Raw genomic sequence first — 18,012 nt, forward strand, 5'->3', positions numbered from 1 at the left:
ATGTAGATTGTGAACAGCAGGGGGCCCAACACTGACCCCTGTGGAACACCGCTCGTGACGCTTCCCCACTCTGATTTCTCCCCATTTATGCAAACTCTCTGCTGCCTATTTGTCAACCATGCCTCTATCCAGGAAAAAATTTCTCCTCCTATTCCATGTGCTTTAATTTTCCTCAATAGTCTCTGATGTGGGACCCTGTCAAAAGCCTTACTGAAGTCCATATACACAATATCATATTCATTACCATGATCTACCTCCTCAAATACCTTAGTGAAAAAAGTTAATAAATTCGTAAGGCAGGAACGCCCCTTTGTAAAACCATGCTGAGATTCGTTGATTAATTTATGCTTTTCAAGGTGGCTACGAACTGCCTCGGCAATTATTGATTCCATAAATTTTCCCACTATGGAGGTTAGGCTTATTGGTCTATAGTTCGAAGCTAAGGACCTGTCACCTGTTTTGAAAATAGGTATCACATTTGCCATTTTCCACTTATCTGGCACCATGCCAGTTTGTAGTGATATGTTGAAAAGATTAGCCAAAGGTGTGCTAAGCTCCTCTTTACATTCCTTTAGAACCCTTGCATACAGTTCATCAGGGCCTGGGGATTTGTTAGGTTTTAATTTATCTATTTGCCTAAGGACCATGTCACTTGTGACCCTAATAGTGCACAGTTTATTATCGTCCTGTTCTACATAATTTGTCATTACTGGAATATCGCTGGTATCCTCCTGTGTAAAAACTGAGAGGAAGTATGTGTTAAAAATTCTACACATTTCCTTATCACTGTCAGTGAGCTGACCCGAGGAACTTTTGAGTGGGCCTATCTTGTCCCTGATCTTACTTCTGTATACCTGAAAGAATCCTTTTGGGTTAGTCTTCGATTCTCTTGCAACTTTAACCTCATAATCTCTTTTTGCTTTTCTAATTCCCTTTTTTATTTCTCTCTTTAACTGAATATATCGATTTCTTAATTGCCCCTCTCCTCTTTTGATTTGCCTATATATGCCTCTCTTTTGACCAATCAGATATTTTAATCTATTGTTCATCCATTTAGGATCATTTTTGTTTGATCTGATTTCCCTATTTGGAACATAATTTGACTGAGCAGCTAGAACTATGCCCTGGAAAGCATCATATCGGCAACCATCACCACCTACCTGACCCTTAGTCAGGTCATTCCAGTTCAGCCCACCTAAGTAATTTTTCAGTCCTATGAAATCAGCCAAGCGAAAGTCAGGGACGGAGACTTGATTGCCATTATTAGGGGAATTCCATGATATGTTAAAACTGAGTGATTTGTGATCACTCTCCCCAAGCTCATCATTAACCTCAAGATTATTAATTAGTGTTTCCCTACTGGCAAGAACCAAGTCAAGGAGGTTATTTCCCCTAGTTGGCTCTGTCACAAACTGTTTTAAAAAACAATCCTGGATCGTATCAAGAAAGTCACCCGACTCTAAATTTCCTGTCAAATTGCTCCAGTCAATCTGTCTATAGTTGAAATCTCCCATTAGCACAACATTTTCGTGTGTAGATGCCTTACGAATTTCGTCCCATAGAAGTTTACTGCACTCCCTATCAAGATTTGGGGCCCTGTAAATCACACCCAAAATTAGTTTTTCTCGGCCCTCGAGAAGCTGTAACCAAACAGATTCAGTGGCTGACGCTTCTAATTTAATATCTTGTCTAACACAACAATTTAAATTGTCTCTGACATACATCGCTACTCCACCACCTTTCCTGTTGACCCTGTCAGTGTGGAATAATTTATAGCCTTGTATGTGACATTCAGAGGGCATCTCTCTATCTTTCAGATTGAGCCAGGTCTCTGTTATAGCAATAATATCTATGTTTCCTGCACTTGCAATTAATCTTAGCTCATCTATCTTATTTCTAACACTCCTGCTATTAGTATAGTAAACCTTAAGGGAGCTAGTCCCTTGCTGCCCTCTGCTGTCCCCCTTTGTTTGCTGACCTGTTCTATTGTCTTTATTTATAACTTCATGCTGAATGCCTTTTATACATTTACTGTTTCCAACCCTAGTGTTGCAACCTGCTTGTTTCCCACACACACCCATGCCTCTATCTTCCATCAGTTTAAAATCATAGGCATTTCACCAATGGCCTTCTCAATCGAGTCTGCAAGTGCTACCACCCCTGCCCCAGAGAGATGTACCCCATCCCTTGCATACATATCATGTTTGCCATAAAAGTTGTTCCAGTTGTCAATGAATGGGATTGCAAGTTCCTTGCAGTATCTGTCTAGCCAGCAATTTACACCAATTGCCCTAGACAACCATTCATTTCCTACTCCCCTTCTAGGCAAGATGCTACATATGATTGGGATCTCTCCCTTAGACTTAATGAAATCTATAGCTGACCTGTACTTATCTAGCAGCTCTTCTCTCCTACCCTTCCCAATATCATTTCCACCAGCACTAAGACAGATAATGGGCTTGTTCCCATTACCTGACATGATATTATCCAGCCTGTTGACAATGTCCCCAACACCAGCTCCAGGGAAGCACACTCTATCTCTCATCTTCTTATTCCTATTACAAAAAGCACGATCAACATATCTTACCTGAGAGTCACCAACCACAAGAATGCGCTTACCTTCATTAGCAGGGGCAGTAGTACCCTTACCTTCACTGGCCACTGAAGTACATTCATCCTGGAGAACAGAGAAGCGATTTCCTACCTTCAGATCTTCACTCTTAACTTTCCTTACTCTGATGCGCCTCCCATTACTGTGAACAACTCGCCACTTGTAGCAGGTGCTGGACTGCACCTCACTGCTGGTAGCCGTTGCTACCTCCCCACCTACAGCCTCCTCACAGTGAGAGACAGACTGCACCTCACTGCTAGAAGCCTCATTCCCCACATCTCCAACCACCTCACACTCTCTCCCAGGCCCATTGAGGTGGACCTTCAGCCTCCTAATCTCCTCCTGGAGAAGCAAGACCTCCTCCTTCAACTCTCCAACCTCAGATTTTAAAACACTGCAGAAGCAAGCCATGCTTTGTAACCGTCCACGCTAATCCCCAAAGCAGCTCAGGGTCTGTGACCCACTGCATCAGCCACACCCCCCACCCTCGATAGCCCTCCTGTCTCGGAGCATTGCTCTCGTTGGCAAAATCCCATGCAGGAAACGATACATAACCTCACGCGTCCTAGGTCGTATCCTTAATTTACTAAATCTTCGCCATATTACATCCCATGCATACATGGGATAGATCCCTTCAACCAGCGCCACTACATGTCCCTCTAACAATTTACACAAAGTTCCCACCTTTACTTTTCCCGGTTCCCTGGCTAACATTAAAGCACGTAACACTGTTTCACATTCCCTCATTTCTGCCCCTCCATACCATTTCCTCAGGTGAGCATGTACCTTTTCTAGCTGACCCCCCTTCCCTCCATCCACCTGCACTTATCAATTCCCACTTAATAAACACACATTTCACGCGCTTTCTCAAGTCCAACAAACCCAACCCTCCCCTACACACCGGCAATGTTACTACCTCCCTTCGCAATCAGTTGCACCCTGAACCCCACAAAAATTTGAACACCATTCTAGAATACTCGTGATCGCCGTTCCTGTTAACGGCATCACAGCCGAAACAAACCAGACTTTACTATATAGTAATACACTGATGACAATTGCACGTTGCCTAAGGGTTAAATGGTGAGGTCGCAGCATTCCCAAACGTCACTGCACCTGTTCCACCATCCTATTTGAATTGTTAACCCTTGCAGCACTCAGGTCAGCCTCATACATTACACCGCAGATTTTCAGACTCCCGGTCCACCACTGCATAACATCACATCCCCATTCTAATCTCCCTGCCCACTCTCCCAGCCCCATTATCATTGACTTTTCCAGATTTACCTTCATCCCAGTAGCTCTCCCAAAATTGTGTACAACTTCCCCCAAAAGTCCTAACCGTGTCTCCTCACTCACCAAAATAGTTGTATCATCAACATAGCCCTCCAAACCAGGCCAAGGCTTCTGCTCACCATCCCCCCCCCATCCTTAGACGATCCTCCACCATCCTATAAAAGGGATCCTGAACACATGCAAACAATAGTTGTGATAATGGACATCCCTTTCGAAGACCCCACTCCATGTTGACTCCCTCCCCCACACACCCATTGATTTGCATCCTTACCTTCGCGTTTGAGTACAACATATCCACCCACCCCACTATTTCTTCGCCAAACCCCTGTCGTAGGAGAATATCCCTCAAAGTCTTTCTTTCCACCCTGTCATAAGCCCCTTGCCAATCCAATGCCACCAACGCCCCTCTTCCCCTTTCCATGTCCTCCAGGAACCCCTTTATGATCCCGTGGCCCTCGCCCATTGACCTACCAGGTAACCCAAACTGAGACTCAAACACGACCCTCCCCACAACACATTCAAGCCGATTCCCAAGATTTTTTGCGAACAATTTATAATCAGCACAAAACAACGAAATGGCTCGGTAATCCCGAAAGGTACTCTGCTGTTTACCCTTCGGGACCAACACCACCACCGCCGTTGCCTGAGATTCTCCCATCTTACCTTCTCCTTTCATGGCATTCATTAACCTTACTAGGAAACCCCTAAGCAGACCCCAGTGCTGTACATTAAATTCGCTTGGTAAACCATCGATCCCGGGTGCCTTTCCCTTCCTCATGTCCATAAGGGCTCTCCATATTTCCTCCTCCTCAATGACCCCACCCAGTGCCTCCTGATCACTCCTCCCCAGTTTGCATGGCACATACTCACATACCTGTGCAAGAACCTTGCCGTCCACCCCACTACTTTTCCCGTATTCCTCAAACCATCTATCTGCATATGCTCTCATCCCCATGGTTTCCCATAATACCTGACCCTCACTAAAACCCCCCACCGAAGAAATGACTTGCAATCCCGGTATTGTAGTCGTTCGCTGTCGTATCTTCTGTCCTCACAGCACACAAGCCGATGGCTTGTCGCCCCAGAGTACTTCGTCCAACCCCACCTGTACCCGTACCGCTGCAAAACGTTCTTCTTGCAAATCCCTTATCCTGTCCTTCAACATGTGTATATCCTCCACTGGGTACATCCCGGCCACCGCCCCCCCCCTCGTAACAATCCCGTAATCTAGATTCTAAATAATTTGACAAACCATACCGCAATTGATTAATGCGTTTGCCGTCCCTCACATAAAATTGACGTATTCTTACCTTAGCCACACTATCCCACCATCCTACCACATCCTCCTCAGTCCCTCTGTCTGCACAGAGCTGTTCCCAAAATATTGCAAAACCTTCCACTCCCTCCCTATCCCCCAAAACCATCGTGTTCAGTTTCCAATAACTTCCCTGCCTACGAGTCAAAGCATCCCACCCCACCTCCACTAATACCGCCCTATGATCGGAAGACGCCATCTCAATAGTTTTAAAAGACTCTACCAAAACCCTCTGAGATAAATATAACCTGTCCAAACGAGCCGCATATCCCAGTCTTATAAACGTATGTTCCACCTCCCACAGACTTCCCCCGAAAGCATCACGTAACTGAAGATCTCTAAGCAGGCATCCCAAGACTGAGGAAAAATATCCTGCTCCTCTGGGTTCCACGTCTGCCCTCTTAACTACACAATTCCAATCCCCCCCCAACAATCGCCACAAACGGTAATGTGCGTAGGTAGTACACAAGCTCCTCCCTCACTAAATCCATTTTTACTTTCACGTCACTTTCTGCTGGGGCATACACACACAAACGCCACTCTCTCTCCCATCCACCATCCTTCCACACGCAATACTCTCCCCCCTCCCCCCCTCTTTCCTATGCAATACAAACGGGCTCGCCTCCCTGATCAACACACCCACTCCTCCTTTTAAACGCTCAGACGGCAACACATAAGCCTGATACCCAGGCACCACTAATTCATGACCAAGCTTAAAATTGTGCTCCTGCACAAAAGCTACGTCAACCTTGTACCTATTCAAAAACATCCTGCAGCACTCACTTTTAACACCATCACACAGACCATTAATATTTATTGTTACACACCTGAGGCCGGTTTAAGGTTTCCCTTCCCGCCTCATGTCAAGACTCTTCCCTTTCAGACCGTTCCCCTGGGCTTTGCCTTTGCCACATACTCCACCCTCCTTCCCAACCATCCCCCCCCCTTCTGTTGTGGCCCTCTCGTAGAGTCACTCTGGGTACCATAACCCCATGTCTTTTTCCCCGGCCTTTGCACCGGCGTCAGAACATCATCCGAATCAGACGCTGCTGCCCTTTTCCTTGTAGCTCCCTCAGTTTCCATATCTGAGTCCTGGGAGCCAGCACATTGGACTTCGACCTCTACCACCCTTAATCCGCCTCCATGTCCTTCCAGGCACTCGCACTGTCCATCACATGGGCCACCTGATCCTCCCCTCCCCCCGCACACACCTTCTGCCCTGATCCCAGGTTCCTGCTCGCTGTGACTCTCCACCTCCGTAGACTGTAACATAGGCTGTATCACCATCTCCAACTCGTCCTCAATAGCTTTCACTGCTGCGCCCTCCTGCACCTCCTCACTTGACAACTGTACTGTTGATGGGCCAGGTGATTCATGGATCATCACTTCTTCCGATTCCACAGGAGGAGCCACCACCTTTTCACTCCACATGTGACCACGCCCTCCTCCTTGCCCCCGTTCTTCCTTAGGCATCGGTTTCTCATGCGCAGGTGCTCCGCCCCTTGCCGGCCCAGGAGCCATACTCCGCTTGCCACAGTCTGCCGCCATATGGTCATATTCGCCACACAGTCAGCACGTACGCCTCTGTCCCGCATACGCTACCATTACCTGGGTTCTAAACTCCTCGAGATATACATATGAGGGTATAGGATGCCTTAGCGCCATCTTGAGATTAAAAGAACCCTCAGGAAATCCTGTGTAAGCTCCTTTTACCCATTTGCCAGGTTGGGCTAGATGTACAGTTCCATAACGTTCGAAAACATTTCGAATATCTACTTCATCAGCCTCAAAAGGCACGTTGCGGAGCTTGACCCACGAATAATGTCGTGATACATCCGTCAACTTGACCCTCACTGCCGGTGTTACGTTAATGCTGACATCTTGGTAACGATCCACCAACGCCTCGTATACTTGAGCAGTTAGCACTTTCACGAATATTCTGTATACACCGTTCAGTGCCACTCCATACAAATCCTCGTCTCTGATGCTGTATGTCTCTCTTATAATTTTGGGCAATAACACATCGACAGACGTAGGCGTTAAAGCCCCACTAATGAGTTCTATGCCCAAAGTATTCACTCTCCTGCGCACACCTGGCGCCATATTGTTGACTGAGTAGCTCGTCTGGGAAAACAGTAGAGGGGTGCAAAGTACGACCGCACTCTACCTCATCCAGGCAGCGAATACTATTGTGCTCTTTTAGCATAATAGTAATATGTTTTCTGTCCCTTCTTGGGCTATATCTAATTAATTTCATCACATTCCTTTTTCCGACTGAACTTTTAATGGAAAATAACTTCTAGTGTGCCACGCTGTACCACATTCTCCGGACCTTGACCATACTTTGCTGCCTTACGCTGCAGCCCGCATCTACTTGGACAAGTGGTAAGCAGGCCGTTCTTCATACCTTGCTCCTTCTCGGCCATTATCTAATTCAGATGTGGCATCTCTGAATTTTGTTTTTCAGAAATGTGTGCCTTTGTGATCTTCTTGTGCTCATGCAGTAAGTCTGAAACATACTGCAAGGGGCCGAAATCGTTACAAGATGACCACAGAGCGACTCCTTGATTTTGAACAGGCCAGAATGGTTACCCATTGTGTCATCCATAAAACTAAACTCACTTGTTGGCAGGATTATGTTTCTACCGTTACTTCGTCTTCCTCTATGAGTGCAGTTTGGCAAAAATCACGGAGAGTGGCAAGTACTCTCCAGATCCGGCTCCAGTTCGTCAGGTTGACAATGTCAGCATTGCGAGACCTCTTGAAGTTGCCTCAGAGATTGGAAAACATGTTGTCAATATCTCTCAGGGGCTCCATCTAATACCCCTTGTTTCCTTCCTCAAAGTCTGATAGAGAGTTGATGCTTTTATAGTTTTCTTCTAGCAGAGACGAGTTTTATGATGTTCCTTTTTCACTTCTAGAACTTAAGTCAACATTTTCCGCTTGCCGATCGTTGACATCTAGGCCTGATGGCATTCATATTCGTATGCTTCAACATTTACTTCCGTCAGTCCTTGCAGCCCTCTTGTGTCTTCTTCATCTTATTTTGTTACAAGGGGTTCTTCCCTAGCTGTGGAAGCTGCCGCTGTTCTGCCTTTTCGAAAACCAGGTACGTGAGGTCATGATGCCTCACACTCTAGTTTCATTGCTCTTACCAGTGCAGATTGTAATTTGATGGAACGTCCAATAAGCAGACGTTCAGCGTGGTATAAAGAGACATGCAATAGTCTTTTCACTAGTCAACTAGGCTTTCTTAGGGCCACGCCACTATTGGCTCCTTACTCTGCTTAGATACTTATGCTCGTAATGCCTTTGTTAGTAATCGCTCAGTTATTGCAGTCTTTTTTTTTTTATCTTGAAAAGGCGTTTGACACTACTTGGAGATAAACATCTTGGCCCAATTTCATTCTTTAGGCCGCAGAGGAAATCTGCAACTTCTCCTTAAGAACTTACGTGGTAGTCATTTCAGTTTTCGGGTTAATAATTTACGAAACTGTATCACAGTGATGTGTCTTTAGCACCACTCTTATTGTACTAGCTATAAATAATTTAGCTTCTGTTCTCCCATCTAATATTTGGTCATCACTTTATGTTGATTACTGCAATAGCTTGTGCAGGCACTAACTGTCGTCTAGCAGCTTCACTCCACTATGCTCTAAACTATGTTTTCCATTGGGCTACTTAACATGGAATTAATTTTTCTGGTGCTAAAATGCACCAGATTACTTTCACCAGACCTTCTGTTGTCTCTGATACGCCATTGTGCCTGTATGGCTCCTGTATTCCTGTAAGTGATACGGTCAGATTTATCTGCCGGCTGTGCTGGAAAACTCAGATTACCTCCTTGAAAGCAACTTGTCATAGCCGGCTGAGCCTCTTTTAAATCCCCGCTCATTTTTCGTAGGGGGCGGATCGTCGATCTCTTCCTCGTCTGCATTCTGACCTAATTATATCGAAACTAGACTATGGCGACCAGATATATTCTGTGGTTTATCCCGCAACTCTTTCTAAACTTGATTCCATCCATCATCAACTATTACGTTTATATCTAGGGGTTTTGTGCTCCTCTCCTTTCGGAAGCCTATATGCAGAGGCGAATGTTCCATTTTTGAACGATAGCCGTGATGCCCATTACGTGGCTAATGCGACGGTCTGGAGTTTTGAGACACTCTGATCACGGTTTCTATCCCCTGTCCGTGGTATGGTTGGTCTTTTATTTTGTTCGCTCTCATGACATACACGTTAGTAGAGGTCCATTATTTGCTCGTCGCTCCTGTTTACTCCGTCCCTTTTCTCTTCGTCTTCAGTTGCTCCCTTTATATGTGCATCTAACACCTAACATTTCTCTTCCCTCCCCTGCACACGGCAATATTTCCCTTCTACACGCAGAAGTTCTTCCCCCTCCCCACTGCACACGGCAGTTCTTCCCCACTGCCATGAGCAAAAGCTAAAATACATAACAGTTGCCTCCTGCTCCATTTTTCTCAACCCCTTCCAGTCCTATCCTCATGACAGTGCAGTGTACACTCGGTTCTAAATCCCCTGACAGTGTCGAGTTTGCAGCAGTGTTCCCGGGTAGGTGAGTTTCAGTGGGGAGAAATCAATGGGATTAAGCCAGGAGTATCTGAGAGAATTAGAGCTAAGGAAGGGGTTGCAATAATGCTGAAGGATTAGTTATGGAAGGAGAAGAGGGAATATAAATGTACAAATTCAAGGATTATGTGGATAAAATAAGGGTCGGATGTGAAAAGTGGGTCATAATAAGTGTGTATACACCTGGAGAAGAGAGAACTGTAGAGGAGAGAGAGATAGATTTGGGGAGATGTTAAGCGAGTGTGTAGATACTTTCGAACCAAGTGAGAGAGTAACTGAGGTAGGGGAACTAAATGCTAAAGTAGGAGAAACATTTAGAGAGGGTGTGATAGGTAAGTTTGGGGTGCCAGGTGTAAATGATAATGGGGATCCTTTGATTTAACTTTGTAAAGAAAGAAGTTTGGTTGTAGGTAATACATATTTTAAGAAAAAGAGGATAAATAAGTATACAAGATATGATGTAGGGTGTAATGACAGTAGTTTGTTTGACTATGTAGTGGTAGATAAAAGACTGTTGAGTAGACTTAAGAATGTACATGTTTATAGAGGGTCCACAAATATATCAGATCACTTTTTAGTTGTAGCTACAGCGAGAGTAAAAGGTAGATGGGATACAAGGAAAATAGAAACAGCAAGTAATAGAGAGGTGAAGGCTTATAAATTAAAGGAGGAGGCAGTTAGGGTAAGATATAAACAACTATTGGAGGACAGATGGGCTAGTGAGAGTATAGGAAATGGGGTCGAAGATGTATGGGGTAGGTTTAAGAATGTAGTGTTAGAGTGCTAGAGTGATTAGAGTGTTAGAGTGGTTACAGGAAAGTGGGTGCGGGAGGGAAGAAGAGCGACTGGTGGAATGATGCAATGAGAGTAGTTAGGGAGAAAAAGCATATGAAAATTTTTCACGAAGTAGTAGTGATGCAAGGAGGGAGGAGTAAATGGAGATAAAGAGAGAGGTTAAGAGAGTAATGAAGGAATGTAAAACGAGAGCAAATGAGAGAGTGGGTGAGATGTTATCAAGAAATTTTGTTGAAAATAAGAAAAAGTTTTGGAGTGAGATTAATATGTTGAGGAAGCCTAGGGAAAAAGTGGATTTGATAGTTAAAAATAGGAGAGGAGAGTTATTAAATGGAGAGTTAGAGGTATTGGGAAGATGGAGAGAATATTTTGAGAAATTGTTAAATGTTGATGAAGACAAGGAAGCTGTGATTTCGTGTGTAGGGCATGGAGGAATAACATCTTGTAGGAGTGAGGAAGAGCAGTTGTGAGTGTGGGCGAAGTTCGTGAGGCAGTGGGTAGAATGAAAAGGGATAAGGCAGCTAGGATTGATGGGATAAAGACAGTAATGCTAAAAGCAAGTGTGGATATAGTTTTGAAGTGTTTGTTTGGAATAGGAGGTGGGTTACTGAAAGCAGTGACGAGTTTTTGCGAGGAAAGAGGTTCAGGTTAGAGTATGTAGGAAAGAGGGAGATTATTTCTCGGTGAAAGTAGGCCTTAGACAAAGATGTGTGATGTCACCATGGTTGTTCATTATATTTATAGATGGGGTTGTAAGAGAAGTGAATGCTCGGGTGTTGACAAGAGGTGTGGAATTAAAAGATAAATAATCTAACACAAAGTGGGAGTTGTCACAGTTGCTCTCTGCTGATGACACTGTGCTTTTGGGAGAATCCGAAGAGAAGTTGCAGAGGTTGGTGGATGAGTTTGGTAGGGTATGTAAAAGAAGAAAATTAAAAGTGTATATAGGAAAGAGTATGGCGATGAGGATAAAAGATTAGGTGACGAAAGATATGATATCAGATTGGAGGGAGAGAGTATGGAGGAGGTGAATGTATTCAGATATTTAGGTGTGGATGTGTCAGCAGATGGGTCTATGAAAGATGAGGTGAATCATAGAACTGATGAAGGAAAAAGGTGAGTGGCGCATGTAGGATTCTGCAGAGACAAACGACTTTGTCCATGGAAGCAAAGAGGAGAAATGCATGGGAGTATAGTTATTTCAATGCTCTAATATGGGTGTGAAACATGAGTGGTGAATGTTGCAACATGGAGAAGGCTGGAGGCAGTGGAGATGTCATGTCTGAGGGCAATGTGTGGTGTGAATATAATGTAGAGAATTCGTAGTTTGGAAATCAGGAGGAGGTGTGGGATTACCAAAACTATTATCCAGATGGCTGAGGAGGGGCTGTTGAGGTGCTTCGGACATGTAGAGAGGAAGGAACAAAATAGAATGACTTCGAGAGTATAAATCTGTAGTGGAGGGCAAGCGGGGTAGGGGTCAGCCTAGGAAAGGTTGGAGGTAGGGAGTAAAGAAGGTTTTGTGTGAGAGGGGCTTGGACTTCCAGCAAGCATGTGTGAGCGTGTTAGGTAGGAGCGAATGGAGACAAATGGTTTTTAGGACTTGACATGCTGTTGGAGAGTGAGCAAGGTAACATTTATGAAGAGAGTTAGGAAAACCGGCTGGCAGGACTTGAGTTCTGGAGATGGGAAGTACAGTGCCTGCACTCTGAAGGAGACGTATTAATGTAGTGTAAGTGCGCGTCTGGCAAGACAGTGATAGAGTGAATAATGAAAGTTTTTGTTTTTCGGGACACCCTGCCTTGGTGGGAGAAGGCCGATGTGTTAATAATTTAAATTAATGAGAGATACAAGAGAGCCTTTTCTACCTCAGGTAGGGAAAGATTTGTATGTAGGAGTATCACTAATGTGGATGTGGATTTTATAAATACAATAACAGGAGAATGTTAATTTGTTGTGTAGTGGTTGTTGTACTGATGCTGATAGGCAGTAGTTAGAGATAACGTATCTGGATAAGAAGAATGACAATCCTACAAAGTCACAAATCAAAGTACAATTATTATTAAAAACACAAGAAAATTATAGAATTATTAACGAAGGGTAACCTAAGAATGTCAAAAGTTTTTATTTTAACGAGTGTGTACCTGTGTTTTGTTCACCTTTTTACCAGTTTCTGAACAAAATTTGTTAAAGAATGTCTCACTACGCATGCCCTACACATTGATAAGGTAATAAATAAAGAACTACATCAAGCCAAAGATGTAACTTGTAAACCATACCCCCGGCCGGGATTGAACCCGCGGTCATAGAGTCTAAAAACTCCAGCCCGTCACGTTAGCCACTAGACCAGCTAGCCACAATAAGATTCATCCAACTAGGTATATTTCTACACCATACCTAGTTGGATGAATCTTATTGTGGCTAGCTGGTCTAGTGGCTAATGCGACGGGCTGGAGTTTTGAGACTCTATGACCGCAGGTTCAATCCCGGCTGGGGGTATGGTTTATTTGCAATCGTGTCATTACGATTTCTTAAGTCATGTAACTTGTAGTTCTTACCTTTTTTATCAACTTAAGGCTGCCATTCTTCCGTGTTTATCGCTTTTATCGCTTACCAGTAAGTCTACCTCTGTTCTTGACTTACGTTTGGGTTTAATACTGTTTTTTTTTGTTTACCTCTAAAACACTCGTATTTTAAGCTTTCCTCTGAGACAACCATTTGTCAATGATTACCAATGAAGGTGTTAAGACCACCTCTTTCATGGCTATGACTTAAGATCACCTCTCTCATGGCTATGACTTAAGACTACCTCTTTCCTGGCTATGACTTAAGACCACCTCTTTCTTCACAGCATTGTAATAAATGCAATACTATTAACCAGATACGTCTAATATTTGTTTGTTCACATGTGTGTTGCTAGTACGATTAAAAATCTGTAAAACAATATTGTGTTTAACTGACCATGTTCTATTTTACAATGCATAAAATTGCAAAAATGGCACATTTTTTTTTTACATACTTAGTATTAACGAATAAAAATTGTGGTCTTGTATTTAACAATGACTAATGATACCTTCTTCTAATGACTTACCAGTGTCTCTTTTATCAACTTAATTTTACCTTCTTTCATAGTTACCTCTTCATCATCTTAAGACTAATATTTTTATGTTTACGAATATTCAGAATCTTAAAAATATTACGAATTAAAGATATAAAAACGATTGAAAGATTGGCGCAAGAGATCAGCGAGATTTATGCCTGACTAAGTCAATCAACCATGAAAGAAATAAAGGAAAATGAAGATAATTATATGAAAAGAGATATAGAGAGAAAAATATAGTTTAGGTTAAGGAGAATTCGATAGCAATGGGCTATACCGGCCTTGTTACTGTGGGCACTAGACCAGGATATATCACAGCAGGCAGACGACTGCATCCCTAATACTAAATTTTGACCCCAGCTACCCAGGGCAGTTCAGCTGTATCCTATTCTTTAAATATGATAATACACGTCCAAAACGTATTATTCAATCATTCTTCATAGCGATATATGAACATCTACTCCCGCACATTGTTTTGATGGTATGAGAGTGCTGACAAATCGAGAATGAATCTGGCGAGTAGCATATGAAGAGGCAAGCAAGGAACCAAGGCTCGACCCTTGCAATGATTTATAATTAAATACACACACACACACCACACACAAACACATAGGCACACGTGCAAACATACTCAGACACCTAGGACCAAATGGTAACACACACACACACACACACACACACACACACACACACACACACACACACACACACACACACACACACACACACACACACACACACACACACACGCAATAACACATGCACACAAACTGCACTTAATAAACACCTATAAAGCCCCAGTAAACCACTAGCTTATAACTTATCTCTTGATGACCTTTTCAGCCCGACAAGACAACGAGGAAGGTGCTCTCAAGAACCTAGAGAAATGCATCCCTCACCTTCCTTCAGCTCCACCTGACCTGCTCGATGAGTATAAAGCCCTCAGGAAGCAGCTCTGTAAAGAAGAAACCTCTTCCTAGCCACAGGGTGGAGGCTTCTATGAAAATAATGGTATAAAGCACCAACACATCCTAGATATGTCTTAGACTTTCAGAACATTGAGATTTATAAAGACGTGTTTAATCATGTTAAAATTAAGTAAAGTCTTCACAGCACACTGCAGGGGATTCTTCACCTATTCCCTCAGATAACTGAAATGTTAGTTAAATTAGCTGAATCAGAAAAAGTTACTGAAGAACTTTCCTATCCTCAGTCAAGGACTTAAAATTTCCTGTACTGAAGGATATAACAAGATAGTCACGAGTCAGTACAATTAAAAATTTGAAATTGAGTTTGGTGCTAACAAGCCAGCAATTGTTGGTGGCAGCCAGACTGCTGTCTAGGTGTTCTAGACCAGTTGACATATTCACCTGTAATGTGGCCTCTGCCAGTGAAGCCTGAATTCAGCTGTGAGAATGACCAGATGTAGTAAACAATGAGAACGTCTAAAATTTAGACAATCAAGTGAACACTGTTTCTCCACACGGTAGCTTTAAGAAATAAACCCGCTCCACGTCAGTCAGACTATGCACGACTACACGTAGGCTGATCAAGGCCAAATCAAATTGAAAAAGAGTGAGAATTTATGTAGTGTCCCAGAGAAGTATTACACCAAAATATAAATTGATCCGAAATTAGCCATTACAGTGCCTGATACTCAGCGAGGCTCTTTTTTTCGAAGATACACAATTGTTGCAGGGTTTATATCGTTCAAAATAAGGTATTCAAAGTGACTGCACAAAAGCGAATTTCAAGTGGAATCCCTCTTCAGTGTATACGTCAGCAGCGTCAGGAGTGTGAACAGTGTCAGCAGTGTGAACAGCGTCAGCAGTGTGAACAGCATCAGCAGTGTCAACAGCGTCAGCAGTGTGAACAGCGTCAGCAGTGTGAACAGCATCAGCAGTGTGAACAGCGGTAAAATGATGAGTCTGAACATATAATTGAGTATTAGGAATATTGTCACGCACTGAAGTCGAATTTTCATTTATGTCGAACCAGGATATGAAAAAAAGAAATAAAATAAAGCATATGTAAAAACGGTGATTGATGACTCATAATTTTCTGGGAAGGAAACACTTGGGAAGATTGGGAGATCATCCAGAAATATAAAATGATTACGCAAAGTTTAAACAAAATGTGTTTGCAAATAGACAGGGCAACTAATTAAATTCAGGTAAGTCAGGAAGCAGCTGTAAAGCACAGGATAAATGAAGAAAGTAAATGCAAGAGATCACAAGGCAAAAACAATGAGTGAAAGCGATGATTCTTTCTAGTATTCGTACCGTATATACAGTAGAAAACGAGGTGGCCAAGAACAACGGACAGGTGAATAGAACACCATGGCAAATTTCAGAAGCATGACCGAATTATAAACAAATGCAGTTAGTAAAACGTTGTCTCAATAAATATTTTGCTCTGCATGTGTGTCAATTTCGTTCATTCTGTCGGCTATGTGCTCTCTCACTCCGTCAACAGCACAGCACAAGAAATGCCATAAGAGCCTTACAAGGATGAAACATTAGACGCTCAGTAGAGGCTAAATCTCACGAGAATATGAGATTGGTGGAATATGGCTTTATAGTTAACACATTAACACAACAAATTTCCCATTCCAGCCAAAAAACTGGGCGCAGACTTATATACGAAAGAAGCTGCTAGCAACAAGTGGAGTCATTAACTGGTATATAATACCAGATTCTGCACTTAAAAGTGTAAATGTAGTACTGCACTTTAGTCCTTAACACTCAGAGGCTTTGGTGCTGTTGGGGAATAGGTGAAAGTTCATTCACAGAGACCCCTGGCCAACCAGACAATATTATTAGGAGAAAGTAATTGTCAAATGGTATTTTTTCCAGTGTTGCTTGGAGAGTGTCAGTCAGCACGAAAGGGTTGAATGATTATCTAGATTTAGAAAGACATTTAAGTCTAAGTTGACATGTTACTTCTGAAAACTTATGAAAAGATTCTCAGAGTAAGACTATATTTTAAAGGACAAATTTCCCAGCACGTGAATTTAAATGAGCTTGGTGACTGAAATTGATGTAATAATATCAGGGAACTCTGGAGTAGCAGGCGCTCTAAGCTGGCCAGCATCAATTGACATTATGTTATGACAGAGGCAAGACCTATCCATGTTATACCACAAGAAAAAGTATTCACATGTCAGCAATTCTCAACTCTGTTCATGGCTACAACGTAATATCCATGAAGGAGTTTCTGAGTATGAGAGCGTTAGCCTGGTAACTGAAGCTCTCGCTTCACACGGAAAGAGTCTGGGTTCGATTCCCAGGAAGGGTAGAAACATTGGGCGTGTTTCTTTACACCGGTTGTCTATGTTCATCCATCAGGAAAATGGGTACCTGGGTGTTACTCGACTGGTGTGAGTCGCATCCTAAGACAAAAGTGACGTTATTTGCCCGAAATGCTCAGCATAACAAGTAGTATGTCACTGATGTCAGCTAGGCATGTATGCCTTGTACATGTACTTGTAGTAAATAAAGATATTATTATTATCACTATTATTATATTAAACTTATATCTGGTCAGAGACCTGGCCTCAGTTAACAGACGGTGGATCGAGCCTCAAACATTCCTTGTGGTGGAAAAGTTAAATATTATTTTAATAAATAACATGATAGAAATCATTAAAATGAAGTATACTAATTAAACAGGTTCTTTGCTAATTAAGTATAATACTCAAAATTAAAAAAAAAAATCTCTAATGGCAAAGAACGAAAAACATTGAAAAGATTCAGCACATGTAAAAAAAAAAAGGTATCAAAAATCAGCTTTCATTTTTTTTTTTTTTTTTGTAATTTGACTTTATTATGTATTTGTACATATATGTGATATGTATTAGTTTTTGCAGTTTTAAGAGAAAGTAATGTCTGGTGTCGCTTCAAGCAAATATATATTCTTAATTAAAAAATCAATATTCAAACCTGAGAAATTATCAGTGAAGTAATTTATGAAGAGGAAGAAATATCTACAAAATACGAAATGAAATGTATTCAATTTTAGTTTTTTTTTTTTTGTGGGGGAAGGAGGGGGATATTTTTTGTACTTTTTTGATAGGCATCAACGACCACAAGGGAAGGATTTACTTTAAGGAATTAGCTAAAAATTATCATGGCAATGGAAAAGATTCCAAAAATGTAAGAGAAGATAACTGGATCCAAAATTGGCAAATATTAGTCTTTTGCTTCATACCATCCCATGTTGTTCTAGGAGACAGTTAATGAAAAAGTTAAGTGTAGTTTTAAAAATAGGTTAGATAAATACATGAGTGGGTGTGGGTGGGTGTGA

General features: G+C 42.4%; 1 protein-coding gene across 1 annotated transcript in view; it reads left to right on the forward strand.

Moving 5' to 3' along the window:
* Nucleotides 1-17,031, forward strand: part of LOC128685765 (outer dynein arm-docking complex subunit 4) — a 124,881-nt gene extending 107,850 nt beyond the window's left edge. Inside the window, exon 10 of the mRNA XM_070080632.1 lies at nt 14,551-17,031. Within this exon, the coding sequence (XP_069936733.1) occupies nt 14,551-14,687 (137 nt within the window). The 3' untranslated portion in view covers nt 14,688-17,031. The remainder of the gene's footprint in view (nt 1-14,550) is intronic.
* The last annotated feature ends 981 nt before the right edge of the window (nt 17,032-18,012 follow it).

This window comes from Cherax quadricarinatus, unplaced genomic scaffold (genome assembly GCF_038502225.1).
Source record: "Cherax quadricarinatus isolate ZL_2023a unplaced genomic scaffold, ASM3850222v1 Contig725, whole genome shotgun sequence".
Classification (NCBI taxonomy): Eukaryota; Metazoa; Arthropoda; class Malacostraca; order Decapoda; family Parastacidae; genus Cherax; species Cherax quadricarinatus.